General features: G+C 38.0%; 1 protein-coding gene across 2 annotated transcripts; it reads right to left on the minus strand.

Moving 5' to 3' along the window:
* Nucleotides 1–4,408: 4,408 nt before the first annotated feature.
* On the minus strand, nt 4,409–19,340 carry LOC122669943 (afadin- and alpha-actinin-binding protein-like). Of its 2 annotated transcripts, XM_043866860.1 has the most exons (16): nt 19,238–19,340; nt 19,113–19,141; nt 18,925–19,036; nt 18,734–18,831; nt 18,362–18,458; nt 17,813–17,902; nt 17,624–17,686; nt 17,407–17,481; nt 17,248–17,313; nt 16,916–16,993; nt 9,769–9,879; nt 9,613–9,690; nt 9,336–9,455; nt 7,052–7,095; nt 6,906–6,963; nt 4,409–4,642 (listed from the first exon to the last, which is right to left on the minus strand). In XM_043866860.1, the coding sequence occupies exons 1-16, from the start codon at nt 19,268–19,270 to the stop codon at nt 4,634–4,636; spliced, it is 1,161 nt and encodes a 386-aa protein (XP_043722795.1). In that variant the 5' UTR covers nt 19,271–19,340; the 3' UTR covers nt 4,409–4,633. The 2 variants fall into 2 exon arrangements, with proteins under 2 accessions (XP_043722795.1, XP_043722794.1); XM_043866859.1 differs by lacking the exon at nt 4,409–4,642 and having other exon boundaries at nt 6,863–6,963.
* Nucleotides 19,341–22,900: the final 3,560 nt, after the last annotated feature.

Below are 22,900 nucleotides of genomic sequence, written 5' to 3' on the forward strand. Positions count from 1 at the left end.
GGATGGCATGATGTTTAGAATTGAAAATCCAATTTTTGCAGTGATTCAAAACAGAGCTGACCCGGACAACTGCCTATGAAGTTCCGCCAAAGCTGAATTAGCCATGGATTCATGCATGGTTCAGGTAAGGCCAGGTTGTTCCTTTATTTGATAAATGTGACACTGGTTGTTCAATTGACAGAAAAAGAGAGTCAGCTAAATGCTCATCATATATGGCAAGATTACTCTCCACCCACCCCAAGAAAAGAAATAAGAAAATCATAGTGGGTAATGGTGTTGGACTTCCAAGTTTTCTCTTGTCCAATTTGTAACTACTTTATACTAACAATCTAGCAGGAGACAAAAGGATGTTAATGAGCATTGTGAAGGATGATTATAAAGGACTGAAAGTGGAACAATGAGAGGACTCGATCAAAGAATTTTAAGGATTATGGGGGTGGAGTGTAGCATGAATTTTTTATTTTTTTTTTGGGCTTGTAGTATTGCTTTTTTCTTTTGGTATTGTCTAGTATTTAATGAAGTGCCAATTTTCAGGTAGGTTAAAAAGTGCAGGGCTTGGATTAAGAACAAGGGAATGTTGTGGAGGGAAGCAGTTAGTATTTACAAGTTTTAGGTTTGAGCATCATATTATAACTGAGATGTTTTAGTGCAGAAGATAGGTTAAGGAAAAAAAATAGCAAACTAGGAGCTAACTATGCTGTATGTTACTGAACAGATAAACTCGTATGAATCCAAAGTATGGAACTAAGAAACTAACTTCCTTCACGCATGGACCGTTGGAATGAAACCTGAACCTTGAATGAATTTCAAATTTAAACACTGTATCTTAAACTAACAACACATAACTGAATCATTCCTGAAAATATATATTAACGACCCTTCATATATCTCTTCCATTCAAAATTTCAAACAGCAGTGAGAGTAGAAAAAAGGGGAGGGGAGGGGGGGGGGGAAGAAGAAGTAGTTATCTCAGTTCCTGTTGGAGATGGCAATTTCAAGCAAGAAGAAACCTCTTTCTTCTGCCTTAGTGGTCTACACTGACTGGTCAAGTTTCAGGTCATTCTTTCTCAATTGTGGCAGCCGTCTTTCACAGTCCAAAGCCTATACTCCTCCACCTGATTCCATCCCAATAATTTCAGAGATAGTCTCTTCAACTCCTCAAAACACTTCTCACCATAACCCCACTTCTCAACCCTCTTCAAGTTGCTTAAGAGATGGCAGAGAAGCTGCAAAAATCTACTGGAAGCGAGCCCAGCAATTGGAAAATGAGCTTGATCAGCTTGATAAGTGGTTAAATACCGAAAAGTTACTTAGAAATTGCCTAGACAGAAAAAATGGGGAATGCCCATCTGAGCTTGAGATAGAAAGTACTGATGAAAGTTCCTTGAGAACAGAGCTCGTGAGAATGGCTCATGGTGGTTACATCTATAGAACTATGAGGTTGTTTAGGCTGCGGTGTAAAGTAGTCATGCAACTATCAGCGCCAGCGATCATTCCGGTAGAGGTCGGGTCGGACATTTTGCAGGTCTATTGGAGATTATTCCATGATACACTATATATTTCTGTCATATATTTTGGATTCCATTCAAATTTTTTTTTTTCTTGGTTGTATTTGAAATTATATTTTCAGCGGGTTTTATAAAGAATGGCATTGATGGCAACCAACAATCTGAAATCATTGGTTGCTGAAATCTCTGCCAATGTGTGATCTATGTAGGGAATCATGAAAAGAAGATCAATGAAAATCCACTGCCCTTGGGTTCAGGAGATGGTTTCATGGAGGCCATTGTCGTTGGTTCTATAGAGAAATTTGAAATTCTGGTTTTGGAGGGCATGAGAATCCAAATGGGTAGAAAAGAAAGAGCTAAGAAGGGGGTTTGGGAGAAGAGAGATGATGAGAGATTAAGGGAATGTGTTGTTGTTGTTGTGATGCTAATACAAATGAGAGATGCAGAGAAAGAAAATGAAGCTTTTGGGGAGATCATGATTGGACTAGTTGAAGCATCTATGAGGCATGCAGAAGGAAGTGAGATTTTCATTGAAGGTCCATGTTGCAGGGAAGGGTTGTGGATTTAAGAAGGATAACAGGTCAGACCATGCCTGGCTAACTAGCTTGGTTTGGATAATGAATAGATATTTGGTAAGAGGAGTATCTGTGGAGTGTATCTATAAGGGGTTGTAAAGGGGGAAATGCAGTACTATGAGCCTTTGGGACTATGAGGAACCCTGATGTTGCTTTTGCTTCTTTGAAATAGCAAAATAATTGGCTTTGAGGTTTGAAAATAAAAAATAACAATTGGCTTGGATTTCTTATGTTATTTCTCTCAGCCTTCTTAAACTGATTTATTACTTTCTTTCACAAATCCAATACCATTCCATAATTAAAATGATAGCTTTCTCATCCACTCTACAGTTATAAAGCATGGTTTATATTACTGAGAACATAGAAATAGATACTGATATACCATGTCAAGATATTTACAGAGAGCAATGGGAAGTAAATACAAAAGAAATTTAAAAAACAAAAGCTTAACTAAAATTGCTCCCAACTTAAACTAGTATAATCCTAAGAAATTCTCAACTTGCGACGCCTTTCATTCGGAGTTCCGTGGAGTGGTATATTGTAGTGTGCCATTAGCGCATCGATCGTGACTTCAGCAGCATTATTCAGGTCCAGCCTTGTGACTGGAGGGTGCTGTGGAAAGAGTCCTTGGTCATTGGCAAGCCACTCAATGATAGCATCATCACCGCGAGGCACGGAGTTGAATAGCCTTGCATTGCTATTTCTTATCTCATCCTGGAGACGATCGAACCGGTTGTGCATAAGTTGGAAGTGGCCGTCCATACGGTGGGCAAAGGCATCTAGTGTGTCCCCAACGTCATCTAATGCGTCCAGGATTAACACATATTGAAAACCAGGAGGAGGAGGCGGAGGAGGATCCATAGCCCAAGCTTAAATTCGTAGATTAAAAAATTAAAGGGGTAACTGTGGAGAAGAGAAGAAACCGAACACAGGTAAAAACGTAGTACAACTCCTTCGCCTGCTACTGCTACTGATGCTTCTGCTCTTAATGATGCTACTAATGCCACCACTGTAACGTGCACCGATGCTTGAATCGATGCACAGAGCCGACGCGATGCAAGAACCGCGGTGGTGGAGCTAGGGTCCGAAGGAGAGAAAAAAGTCTTGGAAAATTACTTTCATAGAGAAAAGAGGAATTTCTGTGTCTTTCTTTCATAAAGAAAACGCTGCATACTATGGTTTTAGTATGTTTGACGGTTCACCCACCATCCAAGCGTTCACAAACTCCCCCCTAGCTAGGGTTTTGGTATATTCCAAAATACTCCTCCATGATTCGTAATCTTAGTATCGATGGAGTCAAATAATATGACACATTTCCCTTTGTTTTTCTTTTAAAAAAATAATAAAAAACCCCTTTTGATCTTTTACTGTTGATCGTACAAGTTTATTCTATTGGTCTCAACTGATATTGATCCAAATCGGCCAAAATCAGCCTATACCGATCCGAGATTAGGAACCATAAATAGTAGGCATTGTCTCTGATTATTCCCATGAATTTACTATTAGAGTTTTTTTTTCTTTTTCTTTTTCTTTTTGGGTAGAAAAATATGTTTTTATCATGAAACTTAAAAAACAAGAATGAGAGAAACAATGAAAAAAAAATTAAAACAGATTAAAACAGATTTTTTGGATAATTTTGAAAGTTTGTTTTTATTTTATTCTTGAGTGGCATGAGTACTAAATAAATTTGGGGATTGAGTAAATCTTTTCAAAATGGAAAATGCTAGATGTAAAACAAAATTGAAATCTACTTATCTTGTAATTTTCGTTCTTATCCAGAAGACCTAAGAAATTACCCCTTTTTTATTTTAGGTTTATTATCACTTTTAATCTCAACCATAGAAAAATATATATATCAAGAGAGTGTCTCAGTGCACGAGGCTCCTGCTACTATAAAGTATGGAAGGGGCAAAATGTAAATGTATGCAACCTTACCCCGCTTCGTGGAGAGGCCATTTCCATGATTCCAACCTGCATGTTAGAAGCACAACTTAACCGTTGGAACTCGACCATAGAAACTTAATCATATTAATGGTTGTGGTTGTTTAGGGTTTTGCTTAGGTTTTATTTTCTTAAAAATATAGATGAAGGCAGGGAGGGGGAAAGGGGGGGAGGAGGGAGAGAGTCAAGCAAATATCTCACTGCATATCAGAGAGATCATGCTAGATACATAGTCGGTGATCCAGACTGTCATAACAAATCCAGGGATACCAAATACTTCAAACAGTGTAATCAAAATCCTCTAGTAGTAATGCACTTGTTGGCAAATGGAAGAGAAACGGAAGGTGGAGGGGGACTGGATGAGTAAAAATGCACTCTAGAAACAACAAATTTTGCAAAAAGCATTTGAGAATTGACAAAGAACATTCTGGATTACAATTACAGCTTCTACAACAGCTCTCTACAATGATCCAAACTAATTTATAATTGTTGATACTCTGATTGTAGTAACTTCACAAATTTTACATGCTTATCTGCTTTTCAGGAACAGAACAGGGCAGACCATCCAAAGCAACGGCTTGAAGAAATCTTTTGCAGATTTGATGTCTATTATACCCCCTGACAACCATAGATTGAACAAAGTCAGTGTAAAACATATGAACTTATGAATGGATTCCCAAACACAGGAACAAAGCAATGTCCAACCACACAACTGAGCAATCAAATCTGGCCCATTTGAACTTTCAAGAATTCCAGAAGAATTTTTAAGTGAGCCAAGCCAAGTTTCTCTATTTGACTTCTCAACCATGGTGGAGATCAAATATCAATGAGTTGGGGCTTTAGTTGTAATAGAACAACAGGAATGAATAAAAGAATAACGAAGAAAACATCTTTCTGACTTACTCTGATAAATGTAGTAAAAATGATTAAACAAGTAAAACCTACCACAATTGATGGTTTTAAAACTCAATTTGGACTGGAAAAGCCAGTCGGGGGACCATATGACCATGGAACAGGATGTAAATGGCATAATCTGTACCCAGGCTCATTATTTGAAATGTCAAGCTACATCTGTCAAAATTAGCAAAATATTTCTCTTTTTCCAGTGGTTGAAAGATGGTCAAGTTATCGAAATTTATGAATGTTTCAGCGAAATCAGTCTAATGGGTGAGATATGTCTGTTTCCCCAAGGATAAGAATTACCCACTCAATCGAAAGCACAAACATTTCTAAAGATCAGATAAACCATTTAAACAGCCAGTTAAACCCAGTCAACAAGGGCAGTTAAACTGCTGACTGACCTAAAACTAAGAGTTCAAAATCTTTAGCCCATGGTAAACATTCCACCCGCCCAGTGAATGAATCAACCTGCAGTCCGGGTGGTGAGATGAACCCCACAGCAGTTTTACACATTATATTCATGTCAGGAATTTTATTACATCAACCTAAAGCTACCAACACTCATTTCTAAGTAAGATTTTTCTTAGCTTCCAACTCCCAACCAGTCATTTCAGTGTTTCAAAACCTTACCAGCATACAGGACTGAAAAAGGCATTGCGTTGGTTCAACCTAGTTTGACTGTTGATTCAGTCTAGGTTAACCCCAATGATGCCAGCATACACATTACATGCTACATGCTTAATCATGGAATATGGACAACTAATTTATAGTTACATTGTAATATTGGAATGACAACTAATAATTGTTAATTGATTCTAAATCATTCACCAATTCTGATTCAATATAGATTTAATTTCATACAAAGAAGGTTGAGTTTTCAAAATTTTGAAACTAGTAAATTTGTAGTCTATTAAATTAAGGAAAGCTTTTAAACTTTCGGAAATATGAATGTCTATTAATGAGGAGCTCATTAATAACCCATCAGTTAAACTGAAAGTTAATAGCCCATTAATCAAGAACTCAAAAGATTTTTTCTTTGAGAAATATTCCCAATCAAGCCATAGAGTAGGACTGTGATGTAACCCAAACCGAATGGTTTGATTGTAGGCCAAACAGCCGGATCGTCAAGTGGTTCTCTCTGACTCTCAGGCATAGTTCTAAAACTCGCCGAGATCTCGGAAAACTCGACCTGGTCGAGACGAGATAGCATGCAAAATTAAAAAATGCAATGTTTCGAAAAACTCGACCGAGATTTCAAATATTTTGAGAATCTCGACCTCCTCAGTACTCCTAGAGTCATAGTATTGTATTGTTGGGACTTGGGACTATATAATATGCATTGTGAACTATGTATCATTCATTGTACTTGGGTTGGGTGTCTATGTAATATGCATTGTGAATACTTCACTGTATCTTGTAATTTGTAGTACTGTAGTAGAAACTTTTAAGTCTTTAACTTGTTTTAATATTATGTGTCTTCATCCATTATTGCATAATTTACTAGTTTTACTTGCCAATTATGTCTCATATCATTCAAACAATGTGTAGAATAGACAATATTACATTAAGGGTTCGGCTTTTACTGCCAACCAAGGGAGCAAATCCAAAACATCAAATTGGGTGTTTTTTTTTTTTTCAATTTGAAGCTTTAAATATGTTTATTAAGACTAAAAAAAGCTTTCCTTAAAGTTTCAGAGCCAATTGTGGTCATTAGCCCACCGAAACGTAGTTCCGAAACAAAAAAAATAAATACAGTCTCGGCGAGATCTCGAGAACTCGGAAAACTCGACCTGGTCGAGATGGCTGTTCGAGACGAGTTTTTGAACCATGTTCTCATGGTGCTTGAGTTCAATAAGGGAACCGATATGAGAACATATCCTGGTCTGTCTGGCTGGTTTTCAAGAAACTGCTCTCATTTTGAAACTCCCCCAAAAAAATTCATTTTCTAAAATCCAAGCTCATATAGGGAGAAAGTACTGACCTCAGCTGGTGACGAGAGAAGTGATTCCCTGTCAGAATCCAAGAGTCCACTCATTCTCCTGCACAAATACATAAAAGTGTTTAAGTATATATGTGAATAACAAAAATAATTAAAGGAAAAGGTAATAAACAAATTTGTAGAAGTACCTAGGCCTCTCAGAATTTGCAAGATGTTTGGACATTATAGATGCCTGGACATAGAAAAAAAAATCTTACTTCAATTGATCTTACCCATCACTCACTCAAACACCCTCCCTCCACCCACCCCCCTCAAAAAAGAAAAATGCTTTCACTGAAAATAGTTTAAATGACGTTTGCTTGCACTGGAACTCTACCCAGTATAGCTACACAGGAGAAAGCTATTCCTCTATATGGGAAGAATTGGATTATGGGGCTCTACATAATCACACACCCCCTTCTTCAAAAGAAACAAATTTGAAGTTTTATGGGGATTAGAGTGCATATGCTATTAAAAAGAGGAAGTAAAATCTACAATTGTGACATTGTGTGCAATAACTCCACTTGAAATGGGTTTGCTCAACAAGTACACTCATGGCATTAGCATGGAACTTAGGCCAACTGATGCAAGAATATTCACTACAAGATCTCGAACAATAACAGAAATATAGAGCTACAAATCTCTAGCAAATAGTTAATCTGAAAGGAGAATATGAGCTACAATATCCCTGTTGACTGTTGATCCAAAGCTGTAATAAGACAAACCTCTTAAATAAGCCAGAAAAATGGGTGTAGGACATATGCCAAGTTCCAGTTTCTTCAATCTCACTTTTCTTCTCCTCAATAAAGAAAATGCACTTAGGATAGACTATCGAAATATGGTCATTCAGTACCTACTTGTTGGACGCCTGTGCAAAAAGCAGCCAAGTCAGCGCCATGTCTTTTACAACCAAGTTTTTCTTCAGGCATTTCCAAATCTGGCTGACAAGTTTGACCAAAAATGACCGGCAATGGCAGACAAAGGCAAGAGATCAAACAGGTTTGATTCAGGTCGACTTGGCCTTAAAATCAGTAATCACCAACTCTAACCAAACCATATTAAGTAACTGGTTGACACATGCTGCTACCAAATTTGTTAGACTTACAAACAATTACTCAGATCCAGGCCAAACTTAGACTCAATAAAAGGGCGTACCCAGTGCACGAGGCTCCCGCCACTGTGGGGTCTGGAGGGTCATAATGTACACAGCCAAAATCAATCTATGCATTATTGAAACAATAAAGTGAGGTTGCTATACCATGACTCAAAAAATACTCTTTTTTTTTTGGGTATTTGAGGGCATGGTTCGAGAACTCAGATTCGGTACTAGTGTCACCCAGTCAGAAAACCGAGTTGGGCTGAGATCTTGGCAAGTTGGTGCATTTTTTTTTTTAACTCGGTAGCTGGTTTCGGTGGGTTTTTGACCAAGTTTGGTCATGAAAATTGGTATACAGCCTGTTTTGGGCCATTTAAACACAATGGCACTATCCAATTGTCCAAAATCAAAGTCCAAAAAAGGAGTTTGACTTCTGACCCTAGTTTGGTAGGCTACGATGTACTAATAGGCCATATTCTACACATAATTTAGTAATAGAAAGCAATCAAAAGATATTTAAAAATATAAAATACATCAATCTTAACATATACATCTATAATGCTAAGCCATTTTGCCGCGACATCTAAGCCTCTGAATGTGCCACATAGGATTCCCATGTCATAGTGCTGCTAAAGAACGCACGTAGTCTTCTACACGAGTCATATAAGTGTTGTCATCAACTAACCGAAGGTACCCTATCCCAGGGTATGGAAGAGGCGGTTGCGATGGGATCGATCCACTACTACTGCCACCGGGCTGTTCAAATACCATCGGCATGTATGGCTGGGTTGGATGCAGCTTCTCCGCGCAATCCGATGAATTTCCAGTGGAAAACGGGAGCAAAACCATGCAATTTGGGTGGGGGTGTGTTCACTGCCGAGACCAGCGAGAGTAGTGAGTTGTTAACTGGTCTCGATCGAGATGTGCATTATTTATACAGGGCCAGATGCTTAATTGAATTGAGATCTCACCGAGATATTGTAATCATTTAGTATCGCCCATAATCTCGTCTCGCCATATCAAAAAAACGAGTTTTTAGCGAGATCTCACCGAGTTCTTTTTCCATGCTTGAGGGCAATGAATCTTGCAAACATCAAGACATCCTGAGACTTGAGTTTAGAATTCTCTTTACCATAGTTAAAAGTAGGTGGAGCTTGGTAGGATGAGAATGATAAGAGCACAATTCAGAATGATGACAAGCAATATAATGATAGAATATACTATAGTATTTATCAAAAAGAAAAACAAATTATATGTAGCATATCCAATGACAATTCCTGTGACCTAAATTAGAAATAAAAAATAAAGCAAAAATTGCAATTCAAGCTGCTTATTACCTGTTCCTGGATGATGCTTCTTGCTTCAACAAGTTGAGCTTCAAGCTCAAGCTCCCTCTCAGTCGCTTCAGAAATAACCTCTGCTTCTTTTTGTGCATCTTGCAGTTGAATCATGCGCTCCTTCACAATTGAAGATAGATAATTAAATCTTCTATATAAAAGACATACAACTACTGGATGGGTAGGAGTTGTAACCATGAATATGCAAACAACAGGAAGTTGCAATCGCAAATATATAAACTAGGGAGGGGTAATACGTAAATGAAAGTGTAGTCACCTTTATAGAAGCCATCTTAGTTCGCAGACTCACTTCTATTTGATCTCTAGCCATGTGAAAAGGCAGGTCAAAGACATCCTGCAATCAAAGGAAGCCTCAGAGTCATATCTAACACTGAGAAACAACCCATTGAAATCATTAAGGAATTTGCCATACCGTCCTACCACCCAATGGAGACTCTGGGGGATCTGCATCAGATCTTTCATTGATAGCCAAAGTTTGCTTGGATAACCCATTTGGAGCATTTAAAAAGTCACGCATATCCATCTGTTGAGAACAACGAAATAGTCAAATCCAAAAAGCCCATTCAAGATGTCAAGTCAGAATCATTATCATAATTTTACAAGTGTTAATGAATATGAAAATATATCTAAAAACAAAATATGAGAACATAAAGTATTGAATTACAAAAAAAGCTCAAAAAGAACACTATAAAGGAGCATCTCTTCACCTGGGGTAGGTCTTATAAGACTATGCCAAGGTCAAGTCAGTGCTTACATCAGTATTGTCTAACAGACTGACAAATATGTAAATGACTAACCTACATAACATATAATTTCAACATGATATAATAACATAAGCCAAAATTAATCGAAAAAAACATATATGAGGAGCCCAGAATGAGCGCTGCACCTTCACACTGAAAACCGTTTGTTTGAACAATTGTGCCAACATTATGCTGAAGCATGTTAAACACTCAGTAAGGCCACAACACCATCCAAGCCCCTATCCAACGCCCAAACCTGATGCTGTGTTGTGCAAACAAGCAATACATTTCGTCACAAAATCCCAAAGGCTAGATCCTACTTAATCTCCATTTATAGCAAACTTATCCTACTTATTTTTCTATCCTTCAGATTGTTCCTCACCAGAAAACTGGAATCTCAAGATCCTGGGAGATAACAACTTTTCTAATTCCTGTTATGCAGTAGACAGCACATAACACCCAACATCTTCAAAATCTTTAAAACTAATCCATCTCTCAGGCAACCAATAATTTTTTGCAGAAGTCCATTCAGAGGATCCATCTTGATAAGCTTCTCAGGACAGCCCACCTTTTTGAGCCACATGGGCAGTTGGTTTTGGCCAACAGATCATTGGAATTTTTATTTTCCTTATTAGCCACATGTAAAATTTAATACTCAAATTCAATAAAATACCCACTCATGTATGTCCACACGTCCTCATATTTTTCAGCCGTTGGTATATACATGCACCCTCTCACAGTCCCAAGATTTCCAGAGCTTTATTTTGCCACTTGGCAAACCAAGCTTGGACCGAAATTTGAGAGATAGGGAGTGGGTCCACATGTTACAAAAAATGAGCCCCATTCAATCTGCCATGTAGTAGATATTAGGGCTGTTCTGAGAAGCTTATCGTGATAAGCCATCCTGGATAACTTTGCCCTTAAGGTTCTCTACAAGTTCTGCCATAGTTCTTAAGCTCAGTTTTGACAGAAACTGAGACGAAACCTTGAGTCAATACTGACTCATACCAAGATTCGATCACTTTCGACCTGGTTTCGCACATTTTGGTAGTTTCAACCAATTTTGACAAGTTTCGGTAGTTTCGACTAGTTTCAGTAGTTTCAATCAGTTTTGACCTACCCATAACATGTCGAGTTTTGCCCAAAAAATACCAGGTCTCGGTCGAAACCTGGGAAAACTCGGTTTTGGCCAGGGTCGAAACCAACCTCGAAACCGAAATTTAGAGCCTAGAGTTCTGCCACGTATAGTAGAAAAAGCTGAAGCTAAACTCTAACAAAAAAAACGATGCAGAACTTCTATTTTAGAAAGGGCTAAATCAGATAGCTCCAAAATTCTCAAATAGAGGAGAGTTTGTTTCAAATTTTAGAGATTAGAGCTAGGCTACGGGTAAGGGAATTCAAGTAACATAGGAATTGATGTAGAAAGGCTATGGGTATCAAGAGACAAGGGAAAATATGATGGTCGATTTACACAAGAATAATTTCGATGGCTTTTCAGAAGTGACCAATGTTTGGATATATTTTAGACTGGCTGATATAGAAGTATGTAACAGTGCTGAATTTTGGGTTATGGAATCTAGGGTTTTAATGGTGAATCAACAGCTATTGTAGCAATCAATAAGTTAAAAAATTGAAGACAAATAGAGAAGAAGAAAACTGATAGGTAGATGTACGACAGATTCTATTTGAATCACACTAGGAGTGCTTTGTAAGCCTCACACCTTCTATGAATATGGGTGCTGCACCAACCAGCATCAGGAGTAGAGATTGCTATGGGAAGAGTTAGACAAGTGCCCTACCTACCCACACCCTATTGACAAGTAACTTAGTAATTAGTATACACAGTGACCCTTATAGAAATAGTACCATGAGTGGTATTTGAAAACCCTGGGTCCTGCCTTAGACCACCCCCCAACCTGAATACCATGGCAAATGTGGTGATCCCACACATGATTCAGGGGGTGGGGTGGGATCAGATTGATTAATATTATAAGAGGGTCAGGCACAATATAGGTGAACCTGCCCCCCATTGACACCCTAATAAGGCCAATAACCAACAGTTAACGTAAATGTTTTCACATTTAGGATTTGTAACAATACCAAAACTGTAAAAACAGTTCCTACGCAAGGTAGAAGCATAGTTGTCAAGGCAACTAGACAACCCAAGGCATTAGAGGGGCATCTAGGCAAAAAGGAGCCCACCTAATCGTTGCCTAAATGCCCTAGGCGTGCAATACATGACTATATGTAATATAACCATGATAATTTTATATAATTATGCATATACGCAACATAGAACCATATCAATGCAAGTAATGACCTAATATGAGAAAATCAATTCGGGTATAGGATATAATATAATCATATTCATTGAAAAACAAAGCAATAAACATAAATCAGCGTAAAATCGTGAAGTGTCTACAACGCGCAATTGCCTGGGACCCAAGAAAGAGCTTTAACGCCTTGACAACTATGGAATAGAGAAAAAAAGGAGGGTCTCAGTTAAGAAATGCCGGTCCCCCTCAATATGCTTTGTCCGATCATGTTGTACGGGATTGTAGGGCTATACTTATAGCAACTTTGTCATCCATGTAACCAAGTTACCACCCACAAATGTGCAATAGCCTGATGTAGACCGTCTCTCAGAAACTGAACTAACCTAATCAACATCAGTGTACCCTTCTATCCTCAAATGGTTCCTGGTAGATAATAGCTCTTCTTCTTGGGGTGGACTTCAAGTACCTAAGGATGTGATATACATCATCCAAGTGCCCACTCTTAGGGGCATGCATAACTTGACTCAGCAGTCAGCACCCCAACTACACAGGTGATATTTGGGCAATTTAGAGAGAGATAGATCAGTTTCCCCACTAGTCTCTGGTACTCTCCTACATCAATCATAGAACTAAAACTCAGAACTCGACCCCTTGGAAAACCGAGTTGACTAGAGATATCTCGAGATCTCGGTCGAGTCGATGCATTTCCAACTCGAAACCTGGTTTCGGTGGGTTTTAGACCTAGTTTGGGCCTGAAACCTGATACTCAACCTATTTGAGGCCATTTAAACACAATGGCACTATCAAATTTTGCAAAAACAAAGTCCAAATAGGAGTTTCAATTAGTGGGAACTAGGACAGACACTTATTTATGCCAGAAACCAGGACAGACATAGGACAAACACTTATTTATGCTTAATATCATTTAAGTATTTACTTAAGATATTATTCATAAATAAGCAAATACCCCCCTATTTGAATCTAATAAAAATAGTTAAAAAATCAAATTCCAAAAGGAAAAAAAGATAACCCCCCCCCAGTTCAAGGAAAAAAATTGGATTTTCGGCGATAGGTGCAATTTTCAACTTTTTAATGCTGGGTTTTTTCTCAAATCTAAAAATTCCATAAATCTTAATATGGCAAAACATTGCTAAAAACCAAAAATACGGTAAAATATTCATTTGTTTTTATGTCCAAAAAAATATTTTCATTCAGAGCGGTTTTGACAGCATTCGGACACACCAAATTAAGTTTGACCAGTACATAACTCCATCATTATAAATCAGAATTAAGCAATCTTGGGCTTGTTAGAAAGCTTTGTTTTGAAGGCTTCAAGACAAGATACAAAATTGAAGTCAAGCCAAGGCAAAAGACAAGATAGAAGATCGAAGTCAAGATAAACTCGAAAACTGAAGACAGCTTCAAAGATGCTCGTGTACAGCTAAATTGTTTTAGAACACTTGCACACACTTGCATTGCATACTTGCGTACTTATACGAACATAGACTTAGATAGACCCTAGGTAATGACCAAAGACTCTTGAAAAGACCATTAGTGTAAAAGCCCCAAAGACCCAATCAAAAAGAGAAAAATTGGGTTGACCGGCTAGTGGCAGAAGCCACTAGTTCTAACCGGCTCCACAGGGTTGGCAACCGGTCGGAGAAAGTCCAGCCGGTATTAAGCTTGTTGTCCAACGGCTATTTTTTTCAAATGGCTGTTTTTTATCGGTCTAGCCGGTTCCTTAACAGATCGATCGGTAGACCCAAAATATGACTGTTATTTGACCGTTGGAGATTCAAATTGCTCACACTTTTTTGCTATAAATAGGCCGCTAAAGGACAAACTTTATACAACTTTTGAGGTATTCAATACTACTCATTGGAGAGCATTTATTAAAGGTTCTTTGTCCTTTTGTTATCAACTTTTGAGTTGAGCGTCGTCATTATAAAATCCAATTTTTTAAACAACTCAACCATTAAAGGCTTGCATTGTAGCATTTGAATCTTCTCATCAAAGAAGCCTTGAGCTAGCATTCGTCATGTGTATACACTCAATCTCACGTCATTTTGCACAGGGAGTATTCTCCACATAGGTAACACCATTCCTTACATATTTGTTTACATTCAATCTTAGTGTTGATCTAAGAGTTGGTAGAACTCTTGATTAAACTAAATGTGCATCCACCTAGACTGAACTTAGGTGATTGCTCGGATACTATTATCCCTAAAAGATTTTATACACGAATCCTCCTATCCTTAAAAGATTCTTTTGTAAAGGATTCTCTTGTCCTAATGACAACATTCTGTAAAGGTGTTATTTCCCACCTACTGTACTGAAAGAAAATATCTAGTGGAATTCTCTCAAGTATTGAGAGGAGTGGATGTAAACTCTTGGAATCAAACCACTATAAATTATTATTAGTAGACACCATGGCACTAAAACTCACAAGATCTCGCAAATATCTTTCTTTTTCAAGACCTCGAGACGAGATAAAGGGCAAAATCTCTTTTTAACCCATCTCGGTCAAGATCTTGACCCAAACACCAATATATGAGTGCCAGATTTCGACCGAGAGGCGAGATCTCGGTGGTTTTGGTCATCTTGGTGGGAATTTTGGTATACAAACACTTATTTATGCCAGAAACCAAGACAAACACCTTATTTATGCAAACCTTGGTATACATACACTTTTGTATTTATATTTCATTTACTTAAGATATTATTCATAAATAAGCAAATACCCCTTATTTGAATCCAATAAAAATAGTTAAAAAATAAAATTCCAAAAGGAAAAAAAGTCAACCCCCCAGTTCAAGAACAAAAACTGGATTTTCGACGGTAAGTGCAATTTTCAACTTTTTAATGTTGGGGTTTTTCTCAAATCTAAAAATTTCATAAATCTTAATATAGTTAAACATTGCTAAAAACCAAAAGTGCGGTAAAATATTCATTTGTTTTGATGTCCAAAAAAATATTATCTTTCAGAGCGATTTTGACAACATTCACACACACCAAATTAAGTTTGACTAGTACATAACTCCTTCAATTTAAATCAGATTTAAGCAATCTTGGACTTGTTGGAAAGCTTTCAAAACAAAGCTATAAGTATTTGTCCTTATTTATATCCTGGCTTCTGGCATAAGTGTCTGTTCTGGTTTCCTACTAAGTGAAACCCCTATTTGGACTTTATTTTTTCAAAATCTGCTAGTGCCATTGTGTTTAAATGACTCAAAATAGGCTATATACCAACTTTCATGACCAAACTAGGTCTAGAACCCACCGAAACCAGCCATCGAGTTCTAAAAAAATAAGAAAAATAAAAACCCCAACTCGTCGAGATCTCGGTTTTTTGGTCAGGTCGAAACCTGTACTCGAGACGAGTTCTTGAACTATGGGAGATCTCGACCCAACTCACTTTTGGCCAAGTTGAAACCTGTACTCAAGACAAGTTCTTGAACTATGGTAAACACTTGTATTAGGAAAGTGTATTGACATCCAAATTATGTACTTAATTCTATGACTCATTGACTCTATGTTTGTATGATTTACTTGTTTAACTTGCTTATAATATCTTCTAGTACTCAGGCAATGTGTAAGTATACATTAGGATTCGACTGTATACTGCCAATCAAGGGTGCAAATCCAAAACACCACTTTGGGGGACTATGTTTGCAATATGAACATTTACACATGTTTATATAGCCTAAAATAGGATTTCCAAGAAGTATCAGGCCTTAATTTGGCCTAAAACCCACCGAAACGGCCAACCAAAACATCGAACAAAAAGGACAAGTTTTCGGTAAAATTTCGCTCAAATCTAGGTATCTCAGATATTTCGGTCAAGCCGAAATGGCCTATCGAAACGAGATTATAAACTATGCTCTTAACAAAGATGGTTCATGTGACTACAAACCTTTTCCATGTTCTCGAGATCATAAGACCCTGTTTGTTTGACGGAGAAAAGTGGAAAAGGAAAAAAGGGGTGGGAAACTTGTACTTGTTTCCCACAAATTACCACAAATGTGACAGTTTGGTTACAAGGGGTGGGAAACTTCCAGACAAGCTCATTAAATGCATTTATTCTTGTCTGGTGAGGTGGTACCCCTCTTTTTCCCACCCCATTTAGTTTCAAAGTCCTTTGGCACTATTCATGGAAAAGTTACTTTTGAGTCTATCTCTCTCCTCTTCCTATTTCCTCTCTTTCCCATGGAATCCCAGCCCATATGGCCATATCCATTTCCTCTCTCTCCCACTAAATCCCACCCCACTACAAAATGCATATTCCATTATTTCCTTTCCTTTCCTTTCCTTTCCTTGTCAACCCAACCCGCAACATGTGGGACCCACCCTCACAAGTTTCCCACCCCTTTTTATCCGTCAAACAAACGGGGCCTAAGAGAAACCCTGTATGTGTAAAGCAACAGTCCAGTTTGATGTTACTCTGCTGCTTGTAACAGTTGTTTAAGCATTCTTCCGTTGGACCGTTGGAAGACATATTGCTATAAAATATTGAATAACAGAAAAGAGGTTCACATAATACCTGCATTGAACGTAGTAAGGCCCTCAAGTCCGCATTTTCTGCCATTAGTTCTTGCTTCTTCACCTCATATGCATCCACCTGTCAGTTGCACAGATAATGTGACTGTATGGCAACACTAGAAATACAGATTTAATCAATTTGGTGACCTTGAAGATTTGGGACACCCAGATAACCACCCTTAACAGGTACTAAAGTCTAAACACCAAGGGTGCACTCTACTTCTACACAGAAATCTAATTTCAGCTCACAGAATGCCAGTGAATCACATTAAGGACCACTCCTTAATTAATCAAAGCTTTTAAAAAAAAATTTTGCATAGCCATCTTTCATACAATCATCTTATAGAAGTCGTTGTCTGCCTTCTTCCCATTCCACGTCCCACGTTGTCGCCCTTCCTTCTGTAATAGATATCATCAACAGAGTTACGAATGCAATCGGGTACCCCAAACTTTACAATACATCCATTCTACTACTAATTGACCAATGAATACCTGGAGTAAATTCATTATCTCCATGCCAGACCTGGATTCCTTCTTTTTCTCCATCAAAACTTGGTTCAACCTCTCCTGCAAAGCAGAATGTGTTGTAAGGAATGCAGTGCATGCTATCTCTTTAACTTCATGATCTAATTGCATGAATCCTATCAGTTAAAACATAAATAAAACGTCTCTCAAAAAAAATTGTGAATAAAAAAGGAGAGAATCATACTTGCAACTTTATGTACTCCTTTTCCTTTTTCTTCATTTCATGAATTTGTTGAGTTCGCACTTGCTTTAGAAGTATCAATGATCAATGTTAGTATACATCAGGACTCAGGACACATTCATGTCAATGCTGCAAGCAGAAGAGTTGCAGCAACAAGAGGGGGGGAGGAACAAAGCATGTTTAGTTCCTAACCTGATTACCGATAACCATTCTTTGAAATTCATCTCGTTCCTGCTGCAGTTTTTCTATTTGAGCCTTAAAAGCTGCAGTGGCCTTTGCTTCCTGGTCATATAAAACACAATTGGAGAGAAGCACAAGACAAGATAGTAATACTGCAACCATAGTTGTCATGGCGACTAGGCGACCCAAGGTATTGGAGGGGCGCCTAGCCAACAAGGCGCTCGTCTAGGTGTTGTCTAAGAGTGCAGTATATGACTATATGCAATGTAGCACTGATAATTTACATAATTATGTTTATATGCAACATAGAAGCCCAATCAATGCTATATGGTATAATTATGCTAGTAATGACCTAATATGAGAAAACCAACATATAACAAAGTAAGGATATCATATAAGCACATTCATCGAAAAATAAAGTAAACACAAATCAATGTAAACTCGTGAAGTGTCAACAAGGCATGTTGTCACTTTGGACACAAGAAAGAGCTTGAAAGTCTAGGCTACACCTTAACAACTATGACTGAAACTAATAATTGACTCTAAAATTTAATTTCTCACATTTCGTGCGAGCGTAGCCAACTCCCGATCTTTGGCTGCTAACTGCACTTCAAGCCTCTCAACTTTGGCCTCTAACCTTGATATGTCAGATAGTAACCTATATAAAAAGATTGCAGTAAAAGTCAGCAAGGCAAATATGATTCAAGATATCATGCAGTAGCAAGACTGTTCACATATGGACATCCTTCACAAGTGGAACTGTGGAAGTAGAAAATCTTTAGGTTTCAAAAATCAGAGAAGAGAGAGAGAGAGAGATTCAAATTCAAGAAAAGCTTGAAAAAAGACTCAACTGACAAAAAAAACTACAGCAACAGTTCAAACCGTAGAAAAATCAGATTTTGCTTGGGAAGCAAAGACTAGAATGGCTTTCACCTTTGTCTCTGTTCGTTCGAGGACTCCCTAAATTCAATATCTCGTTGTCTTTGTTGAAGCAGAGAGTAAATGCAATTGCAGGTACGCGCAATAGAAACCTAACATACAAAACAACACAAATCTATCAAAACAACACAGTAGAGGAGAGACGGAATAGTCACATGAAAAAGTAAACAGATCACTAAACTCACCGGATCAGTAGCAAATAGATCAAGAGACGCTGGGAAACCAAATGTAACCAATGTCTGGTTCAGATATTTGGCACAATGATCCAAGTTCCCAGCATCAGCAAATGTGTACTCCCTGCAATACAAATCAGAACCCTAGGATAAAAAAAACACACAGCAGAAAGCCCAGAAAATAAAAAAGAAAGACTCACCCGATGCCAAATCCGGGCTGCGTAGAGGCCTGCACGATTTCCGATACGTTATTTAGGAAGTAACCATAATAGTGAAACAAAGTTTTGAAAATTCAACGGCATTGTTAAGGTTTTGGAGATCTTACCCTGAGATTGAATTCTGCATCAGTTGTTAGCATTTTTTGAAGCTCTTCTCTGTGCTTTAATGGCGGGTGCGTGAAGAGAACAAGGAGAGAGAGTTTCCAACTTCCAAGTAGAGTCTCGAGTCTCGAACGAGTCGAGCGGTCGAGCCTTTCGTTTTTAACATCTGAACTTTTCTGAAGGTGCCAACTGTCAAGTCATGAGTGGTGGAGACTGGTGAAATTTGAAACCGAGATTAGAAATAGAACGGATTGATTCATGGGGTATAAAGATTTTCTTTCAGGTAGTTATCAACGTAATTATGGGACAGCATTCTTTTTCTTTTTTCTTTTTTCTTTTTTTTAAATATAAATTTTCTATTTCCACTAAAAGTTGAGAGGGTGTATAATAATATTTATAGTCGTGGTATATATGAAAGGATATGTATAAGATGTGGGATATTTGATTGAAATAGATTTTGAAATTTTACACGTGGTTAATACATATCATGTCCTCACCATCCAACGGTCGGAATAGATATATTATTTGTTTATATGATAAAATAGATGATTTGTGATATTTGAAAAATGAAAAATAAATATTGCCCAATGGCACCCCCCTGCGCCCTCACACATGAGGTAGTAAAATAACCACCTTGTCCCTCCCTTTGGAAACCCATGCCTGCATTCCCATCGGCCTTAGCATTGGGGCTATGTTGGCAACAAACTCCTTCCCTTTGTAAAAATAACAAGCCTTTGTGTAGTAATAATTCACCTTATTATAATTTGGGTTTTCTTCCCTTTCATTATGCCTGGTGAAGTATAGTGTTTCACTATTTACTACATGGCATTACACAGATTAGTCCATGTGACAGAGGAACACAAAAGATTATTGTTTTCTTATTTCTTTACTTATTTTAAGCTGAAATTGTACCAATGAGATGAATTAATCAAGGTGATTTTCATTTTTGTAAGGAGGCAGAGTGGTCATTTTCAAGGGTGTTGTGTCTGGGTATAGGCTGCACGCAGGCAACATTCTTTTTCCCTAATAATATACTTCTAGCTAGAGAAAACATCTTACCTAATGCATGGATGTCACGTAGAAACTACTCATCCCACCTCTTCTCTAGTATTTTGATGGGAGAAGGAACACTATCTGGGCGAGTGCGGTGCGCTGCCCCTATCCCCAGACACAGGGGTGTGTGAAATGACCGCCATGCATCCATGGAAAGTCGAAAAATCCATGGAATACAGCGGTCATTTTGCACACCCCTATGTCTGGGTGCAAGGGCAGCACTCAACACGCGCCTGGGTAGTGTTCTATTTCCCTATTTTAATATACTATTTTTTGTCTTTGGAGCTGCTTCAATATGAAGCAAAGTTACTTTACGTTATCCCAAAACTAAACTACCTCAGACATGATCATGTATTTTCTTTCAAGCTTCCATCTTTGCATAGGAACTACTAATCCACCTATCAGATGCAAATATCTTCATCAAATCTGCCTTTGTCTTGGAGGGGCGATCAAGTGCTTGAAGGCTACTAGGTACTACTACATAATTAGTGGCAAAATGAGTCATTCTAGGCCAAACACAGTCTCTTACAGTGTACTCTCTTATCAATGCTACTAGCCTAATACCCATTATCATGATTGTATGAAATTGGTTATCTTCTTTTCAAATTGTTTGTGCAATAGGATTAGCTAAACATTTAGAATCCTCTTAAGCATGCTAGCTAGCCATGTCAATGAAAACTCACTACTAGGAAGCGTAGGTTAGACCAAAAGGGTATCGGTTCATTGAACCGGGCAACCCAGCTGGCTAACCCCTTCCCGGGTTGTTTTCTGGCCCAATCCCATTTGGTTAGACCAGCTTATGGAGTACTTAATCACTATTTAGAGATAGTTTTATGTCGAACCAGACCTAATAGGATTAAGGATTTGTGTGTCAATCGACAGGTTAGGCCCAATTGGGCCCAATTCATAAACAAGCTCTTAGCAGGACGCACCACACCACTTGCTAGTTGCTGGACTATGAAATGGGCTGGGTTTGGCATGGGTTGTAGATCGATGGGCTAAAACTACCTTCTTATCCAAGCCCAAAAATTCCCCATTGCTTGATACTTTTCTACATTATTTTTTTTTTGGTTTTCTACATTATCGAAAGCATCTATTATGCAGAAAGTTAATATATTATCATACTATGTTTAGTTTATATTTGTAAATATCATATTTTTATAATAAACAAATAATAATTTATTTCCTCTAAAAGGGAGGAGTGGTGGAGTGGTCATTTCGCATCCGTTTGTATCTGAGTGTAGGGGTCATGCTGACACTACGAGGGTGCCCAGCATGTATCATCTTCTCTCCTCTCTTTTTAGAAAAGACCTCCTTGCCCTCCCGTGTTAAGCTAGCTTATCGAAAGCTGGTAGCATATTCAACCCTATATATATGAAAAAGTGCCGTTAGAGCACCTAGCATGTGTCATCCTCTCTCCTTCCCCTTTGAAAAAGACCCCTTACCTTCATGTGTCTAGTTCGGTGAATGGTGCATGCTGCTAGCTTACTGAAAGCTAGCGGCATGCCTAACCATCTCCCATATAATACGAGATTGACTCTCTTTTTTTCTTTTTCTTTTTCTCTCCCAACCACCCTTTGTATGAGAGAACAGGGCAAACTCAGTAAATGATGCATCGACCAATCAGGAGAATCAAGTTGGATTCCCCTAAACCACAGGAACACTTACGAGAGAGGAAGAGAGAGGAGTAGAGGAACCAATAATAGAAGAAGCAAATCAAACAAAACAACAGAAGAGAGCAGTTGGGTCTTCATCCGTTGTATTTGGAAGTTGCAAGAAGGCTTAATTTAAGGACCACAAAGTCCAGTAATATATATTATATAAATGTAGATATATGGAGTTATGATATGGACCACATTTTTTTAATTTTGATAATCTAGTTTAATTAAAAAATGATTAGCAATGACTATGAATGGTATTAATTATGTTGTCCTAGGGGCTGGGAGTGGGGGACCAGGGCTCTTAAAGCTAGTGAAGAGTCTCAGGACCCACAATTGGGATAGGGTTCTGTCCTACGGTAGTAGGCAGTCAGTACTTTTTTTGGGGTGAAATGAAATGTAGTCATTTTGGGTTTACTAAATAACTGGTACTCAGGGCTGGCTGGCCTAGCAGTAGCAGAGTAGCACTACCCTGAAATCTGAATCGAAAGAAGGAAGGCAACGACAGTACTTTGTTTTTTGTTGGTTTCTAAAGAAGAAGCAAAGACTTGGCAGTTGCCATTCTCAGAGCCTCAGACACCCACCATACCATGGATGTACCACCATTTACTGTTATTCCACTACCCCTTACATATTTTAATTTAATGACCCATTACACACACACACACAGACTCTGTCTCTCTCTCTCCCTCTCATATCATATCATTTCATAAAGGTTTTCTTTGTTGCCAATGTTGCTTTATATCAAGATTTCATGAAGCTTGTAATTTAGAACTCATGTATATTACACGATTATACGTTATCAGTAAAAAAAACAAAAAGAGTAAAGTTTTGTTTATCAAAACAAAACAAAAAAAAAAAAAAAAAAACTTTTATAAAATGATATTTCAATTCAAATGTGTGTGAAGGATCATGGTTCTTAATCTTGGATTGGATCCGCTGATATTGTCCGAATTA

Source organism: Telopea speciosissima, chromosome 7, assembly GCF_018873765.1.
Source record: "Telopea speciosissima isolate NSW1024214 ecotype Mountain lineage chromosome 7, Tspe_v1, whole genome shotgun sequence".
NCBI lineage: Eukaryota > Viridiplantae > Streptophyta > Magnoliopsida > Proteales > Proteaceae > Telopea > Telopea speciosissima.

Bases quoted from the DNA above. Each gene is read 5' to 3' on its own strand.
- LOC122669943 (XM_043866859.1), bottom strand. From the start codon at position 19,270: ATGCTAACAACTGATGCAGAATTCAATCTCAGG. The intron at 18,459-18,733 runs GTGAAAGCCATT...CTTTTTATATAG, and splicing joins TCGAACGAACAGAGACAAAG to GTTACTATCTGACATATCAA. The intron at 17,687-17,812 runs GTTAGGAACTAA...ATACTTCTAAAG, and splicing joins GAATGGTTATCGGTAATCAG to CAAGTGCGAACTCAACAAAT.